General features: G+C 36.6%; 1 protein-coding gene across 1 annotated transcript; it reads left to right on the top strand.

Moving 5' to 3' along the window:
• The first annotated feature begins 1410 nt into the window (after positions 1-1410).
• urp2 (urotensin II-related peptide) lies at positions 1411-14534 on the top strand. The gene is made up of 5 exons (XM_015603792.3): positions 1411-2066; positions 7854-8405; positions 10915-10955; positions 11081-11240; positions 14126-14534. The coding sequence occupies exons 1-5, from the start codon at positions 1943-1945 to the stop codon at positions 14155-14157; spliced, it is 909 nt and encodes a 302-aa protein (XP_015459278.2). The 5' UTR covers positions 1411-1942; the 3' UTR covers positions 14158-14534.
• Positions 14535-17291: the final 2757 nt, after the last annotated feature.

Here is a 17291-nt window from a genome sequence, read left to right as displayed (position 1 = left end):
CCCATTCAAGAACATTTAAAAGTAACATAATTAGCAAAAAAAGAAGAACTGACTTTTACTTGCTCTTTTCTGTTCTTTCCCCTCCTGAACTCTCTTCTCTCCTCTTTCACCTGCGACTGGCTTTTCAAACAAGCCCAATTTGACAGGAAAACTGCAATCTGGCAACTCTGTCTCCACTAGTCTTTCACACTGCTTTTGGGTGACCTAATCAGTTCAGATTTTCTTTGATGGTGACCATCAGTACTTCTCTTAATTTCATTCCAGAGGTTTTCAATAGGATCAGGTCTGGAGATTGACCGTTGACGTCTTTGAATGTTTAGACAGAGACCGGGAGGCCTGTAGAAGCCACAGTGTCTCGCCCCTATTGTGAATTTTTTTGGAGAAAAAAGCTTCATGCCACACAGCGAGGTCAATTAAGTTGTGGATGAAGGACCACTAGATCAAGACCCTGTCATTGCCAGCATCTCCAGACCTGAATCCCACTGGAAACATCTGAAATGTAATCAAGAGGAAGATGGATGGTTATAAGCCATCAAACCAAACTGAACTGATTGAATTTTTGCAGCAGGAGTATAAGGCATAAGGTCACCCAAAAGCAGTGTGTAAGACTGGTGGAGAGCATGCCAAGACACATGAAAGCTGTCATCAAAAATCAGGGTTATTCTATCAAATATTGATTTTTGAACTCTTCCTGAATAAATTAGTATTGCTGTTGTATTTAAAAAAATATGAACTTGTTTTTATATTAATTGAGATCTGAAAGCACTGCCTCTTTTTTCATTATTTTGACCATTTTTTGGGAGAAATGTTGGCAGTAGTTAATAGAATAAAACACCAACTTAATTTTACTCAAACATCAGAGAAACTGATCATTTTGAAATGGTCTATTATTTATTTTTATTTTATTTACAGAGATGTATTTGTATACATATATTCATGTATATATTTGCACACCTAAAAAAAAAATCTGAAAAAAAATCAAACTTATTTAATGTTATAGTACCTTTTGATCAATAATTTATAACCAGAGGAGGATGGGTCCCCCCTGTGAGTCTCCCAAGTTTCTTACCAAGGTTTCTTCCTCCAGCTTTGAGGGAGTTTTTAATTGCACTACTGCTTTGGCCCGCTCACTGTATGTTTTATATATTTCTGGTTTCTGGTTTTATTGCTGGATTCCTGTAAAGATGATTTGTAACAATGCCAGATGTAAAAACGTGCTATGCAAATAAATGTGACGTGATTTGACTTGATGTGGAGTTTTGTATTTAGCGAGCATTTAGTTTTGAGGTAATGCAGTTAGTAAATATGAGTGTGAATACGTGATTTGCGCAGAAACATGCATCAAACGTTGTTTGAATCTGATGGGTCCACTGTCCAGCGCTGGCGTTGGAGGATTGAGTGGCCGGGCGCCCTGCTGTATAAGCAATGATAAGGAGCTTCTTAATGTGTTTGCACAGGAGCTGAAGGAGAAAGGGCCTCTGACGCAGAAGGGCCCATTGCCTGCTGCCTCCTTCACAATGGAGGGCCCCGACGCTAAACACAGACCTAAATGTCACAGCGACGCCCGGGCCACGGCGGGGCGGGGCATGCCGCTGGATTGGACAGTGGTGTGGCGAGGGTCAGGTCCACACCCAGGCTGTGCTGGGTTTAAAACCCCGTGTAGAACCTGCGTGATGAGAGAGAACAGGACCTGAAGGAAACCACACACACTCGACAAGCCTTCTCACTGTAGGGGCGCTACAACAAACCAGCAAAGTGTGTGTGTGAAGAATTAGATCCTATAAAACCTAAAATATAAAATTTAGACTAAAAATATCTAATATTTATCTAGACGCTTTTATCTAGACGCTGCTTTCACCTGCTGTGAGAAAGCTAGAGAGGAATTAAAAATTTAAACATTTTAAATACAATAATCCTGTATCCACACCCAGACTACGCAAACATGCAGAAAGGAGAGATGCTGAAATTCCTCACAGCACTTACTCTGCTGATTTCAGCTCCAGCTATGGACGCTGCACCACTGATTTCAGAGCTACCAGATCTTCATCAGGTATCACTGAATGGAGGTAAGTGTAACCCTTGTGTGGTGTTGATATTTTTGTTACTCGTTTACTTTGTTACTTGTATTTAATTCAGCAAAATTAAGCAATTTTACATTAAAATGCTTTACACATGCTTGCTTCACCTAAACTGCAAGCAATATAAACAGCTTACATGGTTAATATTTGCCCTTTACCTTTCTTATATGTTACATTTCTTTTAAAAAGTGCTACTCTTTTTTTATTAGTTTTTTAATAAAATGTAAAAGAAAATGAATTAAACTCAAGATATGAGTAGAAAATTTGTTTAGTTTCAAATTTACAAATGAAGCAATGTTTATTAGCCCTTGGCCAAACATACTGTATGTAATATAAATGTGTAGGGGGGGGGGGGGGGGTACAGTGTGTGTTTATGGAAAATGTGTTTTTAAATTGATGTTTTTCACAAAAAAATGAGCCAATGCCAATGAGTTTGAGTTAGAAAAAATATTTTTTTAGTATCATTTGATGAAGGGTTAAGACATATTTGCATATTTAGTTATGGTCCTCTGATCTTTATCAATTCTTAAAAGTTCTTATATTAGCTAAAAAAAAGCCTTAATTTGTCCTAAAAAGACATAAATCGGTTGATATTTAATTTAAAAAATGTCATAAATAGCTTACTATCTTTTCCAACAATCTAAACTAAGACCCACTAAGTAACCAGCTATAGAGAAAGTTTAGTAACCTTTTTAGCTACCACTTTAAAATAAGGCTACCTTTATAAAGGGTTTATAAATGGTTTACAATTAGTTTATTAATGGTTACTAATCAGGTTGTAAATGCCTTAAATATCATTAATAATCAGTTATAATACATACATAGAACGGGCAACAAAGACCTGTTGTTTGCCAAATAGTGAACCCACAGCCTTCTATATTGTTGCCCTTTCTACGTATGTGTTATAACTGATTATTAATGATTTTTAAGGCATTTACAACCTGATTAGTAACCATTAATAAACTAATTGTAAACCATTTATAAACCCTTTATGAAGGTAGTCTTATTTTAAAGTGGTACCAACAAATGTTACTAAACTTCTCTATAGCTGGTTACTTGTCTTAGTTCAGATTGCTGTAAAAGCTAGTAAGCTATTTATGACATTTTTTAAATAAAATATCAACTGATTTAAGTCCTTTTAGGACAAATGGGGGGGGGGGGGGGTGTGGTGGCGTGTGCAGGTGTGATGGATCACAGTTTAAACCAATAGGGAGTGGGAATGGTATATGTTTCTACTTCTCTACATCCAATCACAATCAGATTCACTCTATCTGGATGGAGAGATTTATCTGGATGGGGGTTTTATTGAACGATGAGAAGCAGGAATGAAAATGAGCTGAAGTGAAACAGGAGTAACGAGACTGTTTTTATTAAAATGTAAGGAGTAGAAAGTTCAGATTATTGTGTGAAAATGTAAAAAGTAGAAGAAAAAATGTGTCTGATGAATAATAATTACTACTTAAGGAAAATAATGAAGTATTTGCACATTATTACTTGACACCTCCTAATCCTGTGAATTAATAGTTATTTGAGACATTATGTGACAAAAATGTGTAATAATCAATAATGTTTTAACTAGAGTCAATTAATAATTAAATAATTAGTGATGATGTAATTAGCGTAATGATTAATTACGCTAAAAACAAAAACTATTATTATTTAAACATTTTTTACACAGTACTCACAGTTAAAGAAACACTAACGTAACGGAAATGTTTGGAGTAACTTTCCGAAAAACATTAAACCATTAAAAAAAAGTGGCATTACTGAAGCAAGGTTACAAGAATGTTTCAAAAGGATAAATAAAAACGGCCTAAAAACATCCAGGAAAATTGACAGATTGAATTATAACCAAAAGTTGTAATGTTCAGAAAGCATTATACTAAATAAAAAAATCTTGGCTATAGGCATAAGGAGGAGTAAATTTAAATATAAATTGGTTCAATAAAAACAAATTTACACTGATTTTAGTGTAAGAACAGTTGTCAGAAAATTCAAGAATCACAAGCTTACTGTAAATTCCTCTGGGTCCCACTTTATAATAAGTGTCCCTAAGTACTATGTAGTTACACGGTAACAATCCATGTAACTACAGTGTAACTACTGATGAAGTACACATTGTTACAGATAAGTGTATCTACACATGTGTAACAATGTGTGTGTACTAACATATATGTAATAGTGTGTGTGATAAGTTGAGTATAAACTTATCCAACAGCAAATTGTCTAGTATGTAATTAGGGCTGATTGAGCACACACACATTATTACACATGTGTAAGTACACTTGCTCTATTACTTGTGTAAGTACACTCACCCTGGTACACATGTGTACTTACACAAGTCAAAATTAACTTTAATACACATGTGTAATTACATAACCTGTTCCTCTGTAGTTAATCTGTAACAATGTGTACTTCATCAGTAGTTACACTGTAGTTACATGGATTGTTATCGTGTAACTACATAGTACTTAGGGACACTTATTATAAAGTGGGACCTTCCTCTGTAGTTTCTGATTAAAGTCATGTGGTCAAATATTTATTCGTATAATTAAATGAAATTAACTAATTAAACAGATATACTGGTGGTCATAATAAAATTACTGAGAATATAAAATGATCAGTTCTTGTCCTTAACCCTCCTTATCCATTAGTTCTGGTATTAGGGGATGGTTTGGTATTTTCCTGCTGATTCCTCTCTGTGAAATAGCACAAATAGCACTCAACATTTCAGCGTCCGAATAGTTGTGTTGCCCTGGAGAGGCTCAGACCCCAGTCATCAAACATACTGGTGGTGCCTGATGTTTACTGGTCTTAAACAGTCTCAGGATTTATTGTGCTGTGCTCATAAATCTTTGTGGTCGTTGTAGAAGAGGAAACTAATTATTACATAATAAAGGATACAAGGCCACGGCAGTATATCCTTCAAAAACTCTTCAGAGAAACAATGAATGAGCTTTTGAATTAAAGAGAAATATTTGCTAGTATTCAAGTATAAATATATATATATATATATGATATACTAATTAAAAACATGCTTTTGTTGTTTGCTTGCTCAGCCAGCTTCATAAATATAGTCATTTATCAAACAGTAAAAATAAGAAATTATATTTTTACACATTTTAAGTTACACTAAAAATACTAAGTATTATTCCCCATTACTATTACTGAAAAAAATCACTCTCCACAGAGCGTTTAATGAAGTGATGGCATGTTCAGGACAGGTCTTGACCGCAAACTCGCCTCTGACGCCAACAAGTCAATCTCGGGATGTCCCCTAGCAACTCCCCCCACATTCTTATTCTAAGCCACTGTCAGCGAGAGAGTGAGAGAGTGTGTGTACGCATGTTTCTTTATATGAGTGTGTACAAGCAGTTTGTCACTGTCTTCTTCTTTTATTGTAGTTAAATAAAAAAAGACAAAATATTTTTCTACAATTCCCAATACATTTATGCGTGCCTCTTTATTTTCTCATGTGTTGGATACTGGGTAATAAAATTTACAGTATTTTACACTATTATTAAATGTACAGTATGCAGTTTGCTACCTAATTGCACACTAAGAAAAGTAAGTACAGATTTGTAATTAAAAGAGTATAAAGCTTGTCGCTGGGGCTGTACCTTATATTAAGGTAAAAAAAGTACCTTTCAGTGAAAGTCCTTTTTTGTACCCATGTTTTTTGTGCCAGTAAAGATTATAAAGATTATAAACATTATCATCAACTAAATATGGCTCAAAAACTTGATGATTGAAAATTATCTGGCTTTCAAATAAAAAATGTGCAATTAAAATATATATAGTTTATTAGTACAGTGATACAGAATACTATATGTACCCTTTGGCTGCAGGTTAAATGGTACAAATTTGTACTTATTGCTGTTAGAAATGACTTTGTACTTCAGAGGAAACAAATCTGACCCTGTAAAGACCAATATTTAACCTTTAAGGGTACAATTATGAAGAGATTACTTTTAAGTACAAAAAAGTACTTATATCATACCTCTGTTGTTTACAGTGTGCTGCCGGCAAGTTACTGTACGTTTTACAGTGCTTTTATATACTTATTTCAGACCTCTAATTTTAATTCGCTTCACTGCTGAAACTGAGACTCAGTCTAATCATGTTAATCTGAGCTAAAGGCTAAAGCTGCTGTTTCCATGTGGGTCAACCAGACGTGACTCTTCCTGTAGCAGTTTTTTCTCCAGTTTCTAAGAGTCTTTTTTTAAGGTGTAGGAAACAGTACTCACCACTCTCTGGCTTCATCTGTAATTTCTCTAAAGAAAAAAAAAACTTCTATTTTTAATAGTTACAGTTCTCTGTGTTTCGGTATCTTTGTCTAGTTATATTATATATTATATTATATTTATATGATTAAAGTGTGTAAATGTGTAAATGCTGCAGTAGAGAGTAACAGCAATAACACAGTCCAACCTAGAATTGTTTACTAAGAATCACCCCCTTTTTTAGCAATATAAGATTTTTTTTTCATAATATTTTTTACAATATATATATTAGTCTACCTTTAAAGACAATACTGTATTTTAAAGTGTCACTAAACCTTAAACCATATTTTTTTCCATTTATAACTGAAATGTGTTCCTTTAAAGTAATAAAACATACAAGTCCTGCATAAGTTTTTTAAAACATTTCCTAACCTGTAAAAAACGTTTATTGCTGTAATTTCTGCCTCTGCAGCTCCTCTATAGATTCAACTGTGTTATAGGCATGGATGATGATGTTTCTGTGTACTTTGGTATGCAGATTCATCACAATATGCAGATCAGTCCATCAATAATACAACAATACTGCCCCCCTGCTGACTGACTGCTGACACTGCTATCAGAAGCACACTGTTGCTGCTGCAGCTCAACCAATCAGCTCTCCTCCTGCCCCACCTCTAAACCCATACATCATTGTTTAGCCTTTTTCAAATATAAGCTGAGGCTGGAGTCAGACAAAACCAGAAGGTTTAACAATTCAAATGACCAACAATTTAAAGTAATTACATACTGGTTTTATCAGAAATTATTTTTTTAACCTATCATAATTTTGAAATGTGACCAGATAACAAAATATAGAAAAACTGAGTCTACAAATTGTTTATTTTAGTAAAGATTTGCTTACTAGCTAAGGAAGGAGCTCCTCTCCAATGTTTCTCTCTCCCAATGCAGAGTAGCTAGCATTAGCTTTGTAGCTAACAGAGCAGTACCATAATAAACACCTGTTATCTATCTATCTATCTATCTATCTATCTATCTATCTATCTATCTATCTATCTATCTATCTATCTATCTATCTATCTATCTATCTATCAACCTACCTACCTGATCTGATCTATATGTAAACTTAAGTTACTGGGCAGTTTACAAACTGCTTTACTGAAAGTACTATATAACTAAAAACTGTATTTCGTGATCAGAACTCAGTTTTGATCTTACTGAGGTCTTACTGTGACAAATTCAGTTGGTAAAACTCCAGTATTGGTAACTCATTTGGGAAACATTGTTATTTATTAACTACATTTCATTGTTGCTACATTTAACATAGCAATATCCATATAGCATTTAAGTAAAATGAAAACACCAGTTAATATACATTTTTTTAGATCAAAATTGCCTTTTTTGTTGTTCAATTTACTCTGTAACATGCCACAGCATTTGTCAAGTGTTTAAAATCTGCAATAATGAAATAGTGAATAGTGTAAAAAGAAAGAAGATGTCAGAGTATTATGTTTGATGTCATATGACTTATGGAAGTGTCTTTTTTTATCCAAAGGTGACCCAAAACTAACAGACCCCTGGACGAGTAGTCCAGATATACAGGCGATGACGGCGACCAGCAGCCTAGCTAAACTGCTGAAGACAGAACCAGCGCTGACGAATTCCAATAGGAATGAAAAAACTGCAGGAGCTTCTCATAGATCTGACAAAACCACCAGTTCCAGTTACGTGGTGACTAACAATTTAGACAGACAATTAAAAATTGCTTCTGAGACAATCCTCTCTGATGAACTGAAAAACACAGTCCCGGCACGGATCCACTTCAATAAACGCCTTCATACAGACCCTGTAATAAATGATCCTAAAACTAAAGAACTCACCACAACAGAGCTACACGATGTCTACAGACGTCTGAAGCTAACGGCGGAGTCCACTGAATCAAATAAACCAAGCAAGACTTCTTCAGAGAACAAGAGGACGAGGACGAGTTCATCCACTAGTGAACCAGACAGACGAGAAAAGATAATGAAGATGCTGAGCGTTCTCGAAGAGCTTCAAAGAGCAGTGGACAGCACTCTGAGCAGCCGCATCACTATTATACCCAGAGGTAAGATAAAATACATTTTATTAATATTTACTAATCGAGCAAAAGTTTTAAATGAGTATGGCTCCTTGCTGTTGTCGTTTATCGCAGTCTCTTTGCTGTTAAGATGCTTGAAGATTGCCTTAGGTGTAATACAATTATTTATTCCAAAGACTAAGACAATATCTTCAAGGCGTTCCTAGGCCAGCCCTGAAGAGAGATGTTGACCAATTTCAGATTTTCCCTGCTCTCTCCCCCTCCCCAGACTTGGGGAGCTGTTTATATAGGGTGTTATGGTATACAGTACACCTGTAAACACTTAAGACATACATAGCCATAGACAGCCATAGGCGGAGTCTACCTAAAGGATAGTTACATACATTAGTGAAGAGAAATAAAGAGAATACATATGCTGGAAATATACTTCATTGTAATTTTACTGGTGTAACTTTTTTAGAGTTTCACTACTAGCCTTTAGTTTTATATTGTGCTGAGAACCACCACCCAAACAATACCTGCTTTGAAGTGCTTAAAGTGTGCACAAAGCAACATTAGCAACATGCTAAATAGCATCGGACTAGCGTATTAGCAACACCCTATACAGCATTGTGCTAGTAGCATTAGCAACACCCTATATAGCATTGGGCTAACGGCATTAGTGACACACTATATAGCATAGGGCTAGCACTGTGGAAACAGGGATTGGAGCTTCAGGCTAGCGGCTCCCAATAAGCAAAACAATTAGCCTCCATGCTTCAGATAGCTAATGGCCAGCTGTTGAAATGATCAGACTAGCCAGCGAGCTAACTCAGACAAAAGAGCCACTTAACCTTGTAAAAACCTTCAATTATCGAGTTAGTTGCTTGATAAATAGTTGCTTGATAGACACCAGTTTAAGGTGGTATTATATTGGCGCTTTATTACTTGCCTATTTCCAAGAAACGTCTGTAAACTGTTTAATAAACATAATTGACTGCAGCGCTGTGTCTCTAAAACCAACTCACAACTACACAGATATCTCACACACTAATAATAAACAGTTACTGTGCTTATACCCCATAATCCTTTGAGACTGCTTTACATGAAGCTTTCAGAAGTTTTCTTTAGTATCTTGGAGTCCCAAACAGTCTTACAATATTTTGTTAGGTGCTCAATTCTGTCATGTTGCCTTTAATGTATATGCAATGTTTCTACACAATTCTAATCATAATATACACAAAATACTGGGATGTATTTATTAGGTTAAAATGTATAATTTTAGGTTAAATATTATTTTTATTATGAGTGTCTTGTTAACTTTACTCAAATGTATATGCAATGTTTCTACAAGTTCCTAAACAAAATAAACTCACAATATTGGGCTGTACTCGCTGTTTTAATGATCATTATATTCTTCTCATTTTAATGAGAAAGTGTACTTGGCCCAAGAATATTTTTTTTACAGTATAGAAGTCAAGTCAAGTCAAGAGGCTTTTATTGTCATTAAATCTGAGTACAGGTACACAGTGTGATGAAATTACGTTCCTCCGGAACCATGGTGCAACATAGAACAACAAGCAATAGACAACATAAAGTGCAGGAGTGACGACAGTGCAACATAAAATTATAAAATTATAACACTAAATAACAATAAATACAATAAATACAAAAGACGAGACAATTTAAAGACAGGACAGTGCAGTACCGATACGGTATAATAAAGTGTATAGCTGGGATAAGGTGCAGAGATGTGTGACATACTGTAACATATAGAACATATATAATCACAGCAGTTACTGAGGTAGAGTTTATAGTTTTTAAGAGTGCAGCAAATAAAGTCATGTCAGCCTCTGTGTGCTGACTGGGTGTGTGTGTGGGTGAAGTTCAGTTCTTTGTGAGTGTAAAGGGGGGGGGGGGTGTACAGTTTAGTTTTGTGTAAAGGGGGGGGGGTGTACAGTTTAGTTTTGTGTGAGTGTGTTGGGTGAGTGGTGGGTGGGGTGGGGTTCAGTTCTGTCTCTGTGCGTTGAGAAGTCTGACTGCCTGGTGGATGAAGCTGTTGCAGAGTCTAGTACTGGAGGCTCGGATGCTCCTGTAGCTGTATCAAATAGCAAATCCAAAATGTTCTCTGAGTTCTCTTTTCTCTTCAATCTCCCATAATAATTATAATTATCATGTTTCAAACAAGCAAAAACATGTCAAAATGATATGTAAGCCCTTCCAACAAATACATATATAAAACTATTGTTATTCTTTTTTTTTGACAACTATTTTACATTTTAAGAAATGCTTTATTTTGATGTATATTTATTTATTCATGCTGGCCATTGAAATAAAATGCATTACTGTTGTAAATAAAATAACTAATTCCTTACAAGTAAGAATGGTTGATATTTTGTTTTTATATTGATGATAAATTAGCAATAAAATTCTATTACCAAACTACCTTTGTAACTGAACTGGATCCCCAGTGGCATTCACCTGTTTCTCATTTAAATGTCCAAAAAAAAAAAAAATACTACTAATAATAAGATTTTCTTTTTTGTCTTTTTTCAAGGTATTAATAATGGACGAAATTCAGGAAAGAAAAGTAAAACGGTATGTTCATGTTATTTATTTCCTTTTGTTTAACAAGTTTTAGATGTCAAAAAATGCAAACCTCTTTTATATCAACGATAATGAGCTATAATCTTCCATTATTCCATTTTCTTCTGTAACTGAAGGTACAGACAGATGGAAACCTGAAATCCACTACTGTGTCGTCAGTGGGGAGCAGTGGCACCTCACCGAGGACCAGCACTGACCAAGCCGACCCCAAACTCCTAAACGGAAAAGCATTCAAGAAGTCCCTCCCATCAACTCCCAAGAAAACCAACAAAAGAGGTGAAAGACTGTAAAAAAATCACAATGAAGATAATAGTGTAAATACGCTCATAAAAAAAAAAAAGCTGCACCCAGAATGAATCCACCAACAAGAACAAACTGCTCTTAATACACATCTATATCATCAAAGACAGCAATGGAGTTGTGTCAGAATGTCATGAAGTGACTCAGATTGGCAGAAGGTCATCAGTCTTCAGTGATCAGTCCCGCTTTTGTCTTAGTGAACCAATAAAACTGTGTGTGGAGACACTATGGGATCCATAAGATCAATCATTTTTCTCTCCTTTGGTCTCTATTACAGAAACTTTGACAGCCCAGTATTAAATTACTGCAACTCGTAGCCTTGTGCTCTGTTTCAACAGGACAATGCTCGTCCACATACTGCTGCTGTCTTATAAGCTTGTCTTGAACAGACAGATGTTATATCATGGCCAGCTGCAGCCCCAGATTATTCCTATCCCTGATTAAAAATGTGCTTTTGGACATGCTATCAACACTCCACCCCTACCATAAAATCTGCGGGAAGTGGGTGAAAATTGTCATGGCTGGGCAGAATACAGGAACACACAGACGTAGTAAAATCAGAGCTTTATTAACAACAACATTTGACAAAGGGGTGGGTCAGACAGGAAAGGGTCAAAACTGGCAAACAGTAACAATACAGAGAGCGCATACGAAAGCAGAGAGCGCATACACAGCGAGACAATAGCAAAGGACAGGCAAAAATCAAGGTCAGAAAATGAAAAAACAGGTCAAAAATAGAAAAAGGCAAAAACACGATCAAGGATACCTTTTTGTTTGAGGATAATCCATCCATACTTGGCAAAGGAAAAGTGAGAAATGAGCTACTTATATAGTGCTAGGAATCAGTGTGATTAGTTCCTGGTTGTGTCAGGTGTGTCAGAGTGAGGTGCATTCTGGGCAATGTAGTCCGTTGACTGAAGATCGCAGGTAGAGCTGAGTGTGAGAGAAACTACTATACCCAACGAGGCTTGGTCAGTAACAGGAGTGCTTATAGCACCAGGCGCGAGAGGTCCATTAGGAACCTCTACAACTCCATGCAGAGATGTATGAGTTGTTGCAGTACACTTGTTACAAACTCTGGCCTATAGGCAAGCTGTCAACCACGAACTGTGAAACTTGATTTAGGATTTAGGTTTTGATGTGTCTTTGCTAACGTAACGACAAGAAAAGTACAACTTGAATTGCACAAAAGGCATGTACTAATTCTTTTGATTAATCAATAGTGGGTTTTTTGGGCGTAACGTAAAATAAACCAATCATCGTGTCACTTGCTATCCACTTTAAGAGCCAGGTGTGCTATGGCTTTGGCTTATTGGTATTTTAATGTCACAGTGCTTCTGCGAGTCTTAGCAGAGGAAACTGTGAAGGTGTGTAAGCAGCTCATTTACAGGAACAACAATGTTATTTTATTCTGTATTCTGCTTATTGTTAATGTAACAAGTGGAGGTGTATCAGCTTTGTACATGCAGCGTGCCAAAATAGCAATGAACATCGGACTGTTGATATCTGACTGTCTAGGTTCTCTTCAGTCAGTGGTGCACCTATGTTTTCCGTTGCCAAGATAGCAAAAAGCCAGAAATTTACTTGAACACACCTCACTTCCAGACTGTTAAATAACCAAGTGGAAGGTGTGTAAATAGACTGTTGGCGAGGTGTAAAATAGTAATGAGCATCAGGATATAAAATAGGGCCCCCATATCTGTATGGATAGATAAAAATTATGGCCAAGAGTTTCTCATATTAGTGTAAATCAGTGATGTCAGTAAAGCGTTACTCTAATCTGACTCTTTTTTTCAGTAACGAGTAATCTAACGCGTTACTATTTCCAATTCATTATCCAATCAGATTAAAGTTACTTATCCAAGTCACTGTGCGTTATTCTCTCTCTCTCTCCACCTCACACACACACACACACACACACACCAAGCTCTCTTCCCCATCCCCCCTCCACTCTCCCCCAATCACACGGGTCTCTCTCCTGTTAATGAGGTACAACCACTGGTTTACTCACCGCACTCCCCTGTCTCTGTCTCTCTCTCTCGCGCTCGGCGTGTCTTTAGTTTCCGCCTGTTCTCGTTTCCGCCAGTTCTCGGGCTCCCTATCTCTTTATAAAAGCGTTTTTTCCCGGCCGCATCCCAATTCACTAGCCAGGGCAGCGGTCTGCACAGATCTGATTGGCCGTTTGAACATTTTACACCACACGTGATTGGTCTGTGAGTTTCCCGTGCCACAAAGCATGTATACCGTAAAGACAAGAAAAGTTCTGACACTTTAAATGAACTCTGTCAAAATTAAACCCTTTTCAGTAGTTTATCGGTTTCTGTCCGGATTGGACAACGTCTGGATCTGGACCCGGAGCGCAGTCCGCATATATGTGATCCCTGGCCTAGACCATATACACGGTTCTTTTTTTTTAAAACCGCTCCTTGCTGCCCTGCAGAGAACAACAGCTTCAATGTTCAGATTTACAGTGTTAAATATGTCAGGTCAAGAAAGACTTTCTTTATTTTATTTATTTTTATAAAAACAAGTATTTATGTTAAGGGGAATCAAGAAAGACCATATTTTAATAAAGTAAACTAATAAAGTAAGTTGTAAAGTAACTTAGTTACTTTTAAAATCAAGTAATCTATAAAGTAACTAAGTTACTTTATAAAGGAGTAATCAGTAATCAGTAATCGGATTACTTTTTCAAAGTAACTATACCATCACTGGTGTAAATTGTTAATCATTCATTGATCTGAACAGCACTACAATCCTTCACTTTCTTCTGGGTGCAACTATTGTTTTGATGAGTGTATAAGAAGAATGTTAGACGTATCATTTCACTGACTGTTGTTTTGTTTTGTGTTCTGTTACAGTTTGCTTCTGGAAGTACTGCTCTCAGAATTAAAGATTCGCCAACTGTCCACATTCTTCATCTCTGCAGCTCCTCTTCCTCTTCAGTCTTATCAGCATCTAATTTAACCAGTTAATGATGTGATGTCTGTCCCACTGCATTATGTTCAGTAAAAAAATTAAATACATGAAATAATGACATAGCTCAACCTCCCCTGTGCATACTGTATACTCACTTATATTTAAAAGAATATTTGATCATTGTTATTTAAAATGTCAAAATGTCAGGTGGTGCGACCCAGTATAGCAGGAACTGTAATAAATCTTAGAAAAAATATTTTCTAGTACCTGCATTATAAATTGTGTAAGTTGATAGACTTTTTTTTAAATTAAATATGTCTGTCAGTTATAGACTTTATAGAACAATTTTAATATATACAGTGCCCTCCATAATTATTGGCACCCCTGGTTAAGATGTGTTCTTTAGCTTCTCATAAATTGAGTTTTGTTCAAAATAATATAGGACCACGATGGAAAAAAAGAGTAAAATACAACCTTTAACTCAAGTGAATTTATTCAGTAGGAAAAAAATCCCACATTAAGAAATAATTATTTAACATCAAATCATGTGTGCCACAATTATTAGCACCCCTGATGTTAATACTTTGTACAACCCCCTTTTGCCAACAAAACAGCACCTAATCTTCTCCTGTAATGTTTCACAAGATGGGAGAATACAGAAAGAGGGATCTTTGACCATTCCTCTTTGCACATTCTCTCTAAATCATCCAACGACCTGGGTCCTCTCCTCTGCACTCTCCTCTTCAGCTCACCCCACAGGTTTTCAATGGGGTTGAGGTCTGGGGACTGAGATGGCCATGGGAGGAGCTTGATTCTGTGTGCGGTGAACCATTTCTGTGTAGATTTGGCCACATGTTTAGGGTCATTATCTTGCTGAAAGACCCAGTGACGACCCATCTTCAGCTTTCGGGCAGAAGCCACCAGATTTTGTTTTAAAATGTCCTGGTATTTTAGAGCATTCATGATGCCATGCACCCTAACAAGGTTCCCAGGGCCTTTAGAAGAGAAACAGGCCCACAGCATCACTGATCCCCCGCCGTATTTCACAGTGGGCATGAGGTGCTTTTCTGCATACTCAGCTCTTGTGTTACGCCAGACCCACTTAGAGCATTTGTTGCCAAAAAGCTCTATCTTTGTTTCATCTGACCAAAGCACACGGTCCCAGTTGAAGTCCCAGTACCGCTTAGCAAACTCCAAACGTTTGCGTTTATGATTGTGAGTGAGAAATGGTTTCTTCCGTGCATGCCTCCCAAACAGCTTGTTGGCATGTAGATAGCGCCTGATGGTTGTTTTGGAGACTTTGTGACCCCAAGAAGCTACCATTTGTTGCAATTCTGTAACAGTGAGCTTTGGAGAACTTTTTATTTCTCTTATCATCCTCCTCACTGTGCGTGGTGGCAAAATAAACTTGCGTCCTCGTCCAGGCTTGTTTACCACTGTTCCAGTTGTTTTAAACTTCTTAATAATTCCTCTGACAGTAGATATGGACAGGTGTAGGCGAGTAGCGATTTTCTTGTAGCCATTGCCTGACTTGTGAAGGTCAACACACATCTGCCTCACTTGAATGGTATGTTCCTTTGTCTTTCCCATGTTGAAGATAAATGGCCTCTGTGTCACGTCATATTTATACCCCAGGGAAACAGGAAGTTGTGAATTACTAATTAAATGTTCCTACATACTCTGATCAACTTCGTAAACTACTGTAGAAGTGACAGAAATACTTTTATTAAATTTATTTCCTAAGAATTGTTAGGGGTGCCAATAATTGTGGAACAGGTGATTTTATGAAGAATAATTATTTCTTAGTCAGGGATTTTATTTCCCCCTTAAAATTTACTTGAGTTAAAGGTTGTATTTTACTCTTTTTTTCCATCGTGGTCCTATATTATTTTGAACAAAACTCAATTTATGAGAAGCTAAAGAACACATCTTAACCAGGGGTGCCAATAATTATGGAGGGCACTGTATCACGCCCGCACCAAGTGACATTTTGAAATGCCACAGCCAATTTTCTGTATGAAAAAATCTAAGATCTACAATTACTTAAGCTTACATTTAATTTAAATGTACAGTATATGTACAAAACATTGCTAATGTTTGATCATTTGCACAACATACTCTTATTATTTTTATAATTATAGAATAGGTCTGTTGAAAACCCCTAAATGTCATTCACGCATTCAACTCCATTTTCGAAAGCATTCAATTAAAACAGCACTTTTTTAAAATTTATTTCAGACATTACATTAATAACATGACTTATCCCTCACACAACCGACGTGTGCATCCCTACTGCACTAAAACCTGTTAACCCTTTATCTACCAGCAACCGCTGCCTGACTTCCAATAAAACTTTACAAGCATGCAAAAACGAAAGCTCTGATAATAAAGAGATTTTTATTTTTGTATTTCCTCTCATTGGTGATCATTGCAAGGTTATAAAGGAATCTGGAGACGATACACACTGTAGAATAGAAAAGGCAACTTTATTTCATTTACATAATAAAAAGGAAATCTCAATTATTTTGTATGAACTAGCAATCAGTATATCAAGTTCTCTTAGATACCCCACATATTTCTAATATTAAAAAAGACTGCCTGGTGCTCAACATCAGCAACCAGAGCCCTGAGAGAGCACAACTGGCCTTGTTCTCTCTGGCTGAGTATCCCTCCTAGGGTGATGTCGATCAGCACAGGGCTGCATCTGTGAGCTGATGTATTGGAACCAAGTCTCTGCGCTTTCCTCTGAGTGCACTGTGATGCTACTTGGCAATGCTGCATCAGCAGCAGTTTAAAAAGAGGCGGAGTCTGGCTTCACATGTATTGGAGGAGGCATGTGCTAGTCTTTAGTCTCCTTGTCTTGTAGCATCACCAGTAATAGGGGGTTTAAAGCTGATTAGCAGCTGAACAGATGGGACACTGGGTCTAGCTGAATTGGGGAGAAAAACTGGGAGAAAAAAATGACGCTCATAAAGAACTTGATCAGGTTGGATTTTGTGGGCCCGATCTAAGCTCTATGGTTTTTTAAACGTGGATAAATGATAAAAAAAAAAAAACTAACAAAATTGCTTGAAGCTGGACCATCTACAAGTTGGCGGTTGTGCTATG

Source organism: Astyanax mexicanus, chromosome 21 (genome assembly GCF_023375975.1).
Source record: "Astyanax mexicanus isolate ESR-SI-001 chromosome 21, AstMex3_surface, whole genome shotgun sequence".
Classification (NCBI taxonomy): domain Eukaryota; kingdom Metazoa; phylum Chordata; class Actinopteri; order Characiformes; family Acestrorhamphidae; genus Astyanax; species Astyanax mexicanus.
This window is presented reverse-complemented; position numbering and strand designations above follow the sequence as displayed.

Bases quoted from the DNA above. Each gene is read 5' to 3' on its own strand.
- urp2 (XM_015603792.3), top strand. From the start codon at position 1,943: ATGCAGAAAGGAGAGATGCTGAAATTCCTCACAGCACTTACTCTGCTG. The intron at 8,406-10,914 runs GTAAGATAAAAT...TCTTTTTTCAAG, and splicing joins CATCACTATTATACCCAGAG to GTATTAATAATGGACGAAAT. The intron at 11,241-14,125 runs GTGAAAGACTGT...GTTCTGTTACAG, and splicing joins CAAGAAAACCAACAAAAGAG to TTTGCTTCTGGAAGTACTGC.